Source organism: Rhinichthys klamathensis, unplaced genomic scaffold (genome assembly GCF_029890125.1).
Source record: "Rhinichthys klamathensis goyatoka isolate OS25496 unplaced genomic scaffold, OSU_Roscu_1.1 h1tg000194l_1, whole genome shotgun sequence".
Lineage (NCBI taxonomy): Eukaryota > Metazoa > Chordata > Actinopteri > Cypriniformes > Leuciscidae > Rhinichthys > Rhinichthys klamathensis.
The window spans coordinates 326,310-329,047 of NW_026606720.1; the positions used below are offsets into that span (position 1 = coordinate 326,310).

General features: G+C 35.1%; 1 protein-coding gene across 1 annotated transcript; it reads right to left on the reverse strand.

The window, feature by feature from the left end:
* Positions 1–1,221: 1,221 nt before the first annotated feature.
* Positions 1,222–2,635, reverse strand: or55e1 (odorant receptor, family 55, subfamily E, member 1). Its single transcript, XM_056262557.1, has one exon. The coding sequence runs from the start codon at positions 2,506–2,508 to the stop codon at positions 1,525–1,527; it is 984 nt and encodes a 327-aa protein (XP_056118532.1). The 5' UTR covers positions 2,509–2,635; the 3' UTR covers positions 1,222–1,524.
* Between the last annotated feature and the right edge of the window lie 103 nt (positions 2,636–2,738).

Consider the following 2,738-nt stretch of genomic DNA (forward strand, 5'->3'; position numbering starts at 1 on the left):
GTTTATCAGACGACAAGGCCATTTAGGTCATCTCAAACATTACTGTTAAATATCCCTAAATCTAGTCTAAAGTCCAAAGGGGATCGTGCCTTCACTGTTGCTGCACCTTGCCTCTGGAATAACCTGCCTTTGGACATTAGAAGTTGTACTACATTTAGTATTTTTATATCACGTTTGAGAGCAGATTTCCTTTCCCATGCGTATGGTTGAGCTAGCAGTTGATTGTACCTTGTTTTACCTTTGTCTTGTGTTCTAAGCGTCTTTTTCGTTTGGTGTTTAATGTTTTTTGTATTTTTTGGAATATTTTTTTAATGGCACTTAGTGGCACTTTGGCCACCTCACGTTATTTTTAAATGTGATATACAAATAAACTAAACTATCTAAAACAATATGCACACATGGTCATGTAAATTGGTCTTTTGTTTACTTTACCTAGTCAGTTGTGTTCATTAACATTTTGAGTAACTCAGTCATGAGTGGCCAATTATGAGCAGATGTATCGTAGATGGTTATTTAATTAGTTTTGGAGTGGTTATAATTGGCCGTCTCTTTGCACACTTAATCACTTTGGGATTTTCGGATGATCCCTAAACTCATTTAATCTGTTGTCCCTGCTTAATTTAGAGCCTTTTCGTTGGAGTTAGCACAATAATGAGTTTGAGCAAATTACCAACCTGTGCCTTCTCATGTAAACAGATACTGCAGTGGCAATGTGTAATTTAATTTGTAGCTGTTTTCGTGGGACTTATGAAATGAACCTAAATATGCACAGATATTAGAGGTCACAACTTTTAATTTTTTTAAGTTGTTTATAGAAGGCTACTTTCATCCAAAACTTAGTGTACTAAATGCAGATATACTGTAGTCGTCCTGGAGAAAGCTTTGGATTAAGCATCTTTCAGGGCATCAGTGTAATGACTAAATACTACCTATAATTACTGAATACATTAAGCCAAAACCATATATTTCTTGTTAAAAGAGGCTGATGAGAACGTTTGCTTCCACTTTTATAATCGTTCGTATGCACCTAACTGTAATAAAACAGGATTGTTTTTGAATTGTTTGTAATATTAGTAACTTCCTGATCCCTCCACTTGATTTTTAGCAGGTAAGATGTAATCTTAAAGCTACAAGCACATTCCATTTCCATTTTTTTCCATTTTCATTGAAACTTCAATTTTATAGAAAAAAAAATCAATTTATTACAGAATATCCATTTAATCCATTTATTACAGTGTACTACATGAAACAGTGAACAGAACAGCACTTGGTATGTAAGTCAAGACAGTGATTCCCAAATGTTTTCTCCATTAACAAGATGAAGATGAAACAAGATGTTATACCAGGAACTTATAGTTGAACAGACTTTAATTCCTCTGAGGATGCAGATAACATGGTTTATTCATTGGCGATGATCACTATTTCTGACAATGAAAGTCACTTTATAGGACAACAAACATTTCTATTTCAGTGGCTGAGATTACTAGAGAGACAAAGTGTCAAATTGAATGACTTTCCAGACACTTAAATCTTTATCGTTGAAACCTTTACAATGGAAACCTTATTTATATTTACTTTGAACATTTTCAATAAAGCATTCCTTATTTCTTTTGTTCGCACACCATAAATGATCGGATTGACACTTGCAGGAAATACTATATACGTAACACCCAGAAAGGTATTTACATCGATTGGGATTGGAATGTTAAGATTTCGTGATAGAAAGGTAATACTCCCCACAAAGTAAAAACACATCATAACCATTAAGTGTGTACCACAGGTATGAAAGGCTTTCCAACGATCCTCTCCAGCTGCAGCCCCCAACACAACATGCAAGATTTTCACATAAGAGAAGAAAATAACAGATATGTCAATTCCCACAAAACAGATTATCACAACTAATCCCATTGCATTATTTTTGCTTATTGAATCACAGGCCAAGCTAACAAGAGCCATGTGGTCACAGTAGCAATGATGGATCACATTAGACCCACAAAAAGACAAAAGTGAAGCCAAAGCAACCAGTGCAAACATTATAGTGCCACTTCTGATCAATGTAAAAATAAGCAGTTTAAAAAACATGGCCGAGTTCATGATTTCAGTGTAATGTAATGGCTTGCAAATGGCCACAAAGCGATCTAAAGCCATAGCTAAAAGTATGGTCGACTCTACAGAAGAAAAGAAATGAGTAACAAACATTTGTGTCAAACACCCGGTTAAAGAGATTTCATTCAAGTCAAAGAGGAAACCAAGAAGCATTGCTGGGATAATGGCAGTGGGTACAATGATGTCGACAACCGCTAAAGCAGACACTAGAATGTACATTGGACTGTGAAGACTTTCTGTATTTTTGATCACGAAAAGCAACAAAGAATTCCCCAACACGACCAAAATGTAACTTACAAAAAATGGCAGGAAAAGCAGACGTCTGTATTTGTAGATCTCTGGAAATCCCATAAATAAGAACTTTGTATGTGAGATGTTTGCTTCTTGGAGTTCCTCAATCATGGCACTCTGAATGTGGTCGTTGCAACCTATTTTACAGGGTAAGTACAAAATGATTATTATTAATCACTTGATGGAATTAAATGAACATCATGTTTGGAATGAGCCATATAGTTTAGCAACACATTGTGACCTCTATATTAAATGGCCGTCATCACATATTTAGCTACTCAATGAATTGAAAGCTAGACACAATTACTCCAAATTATAGCAAATGCATCATCTATGAAATA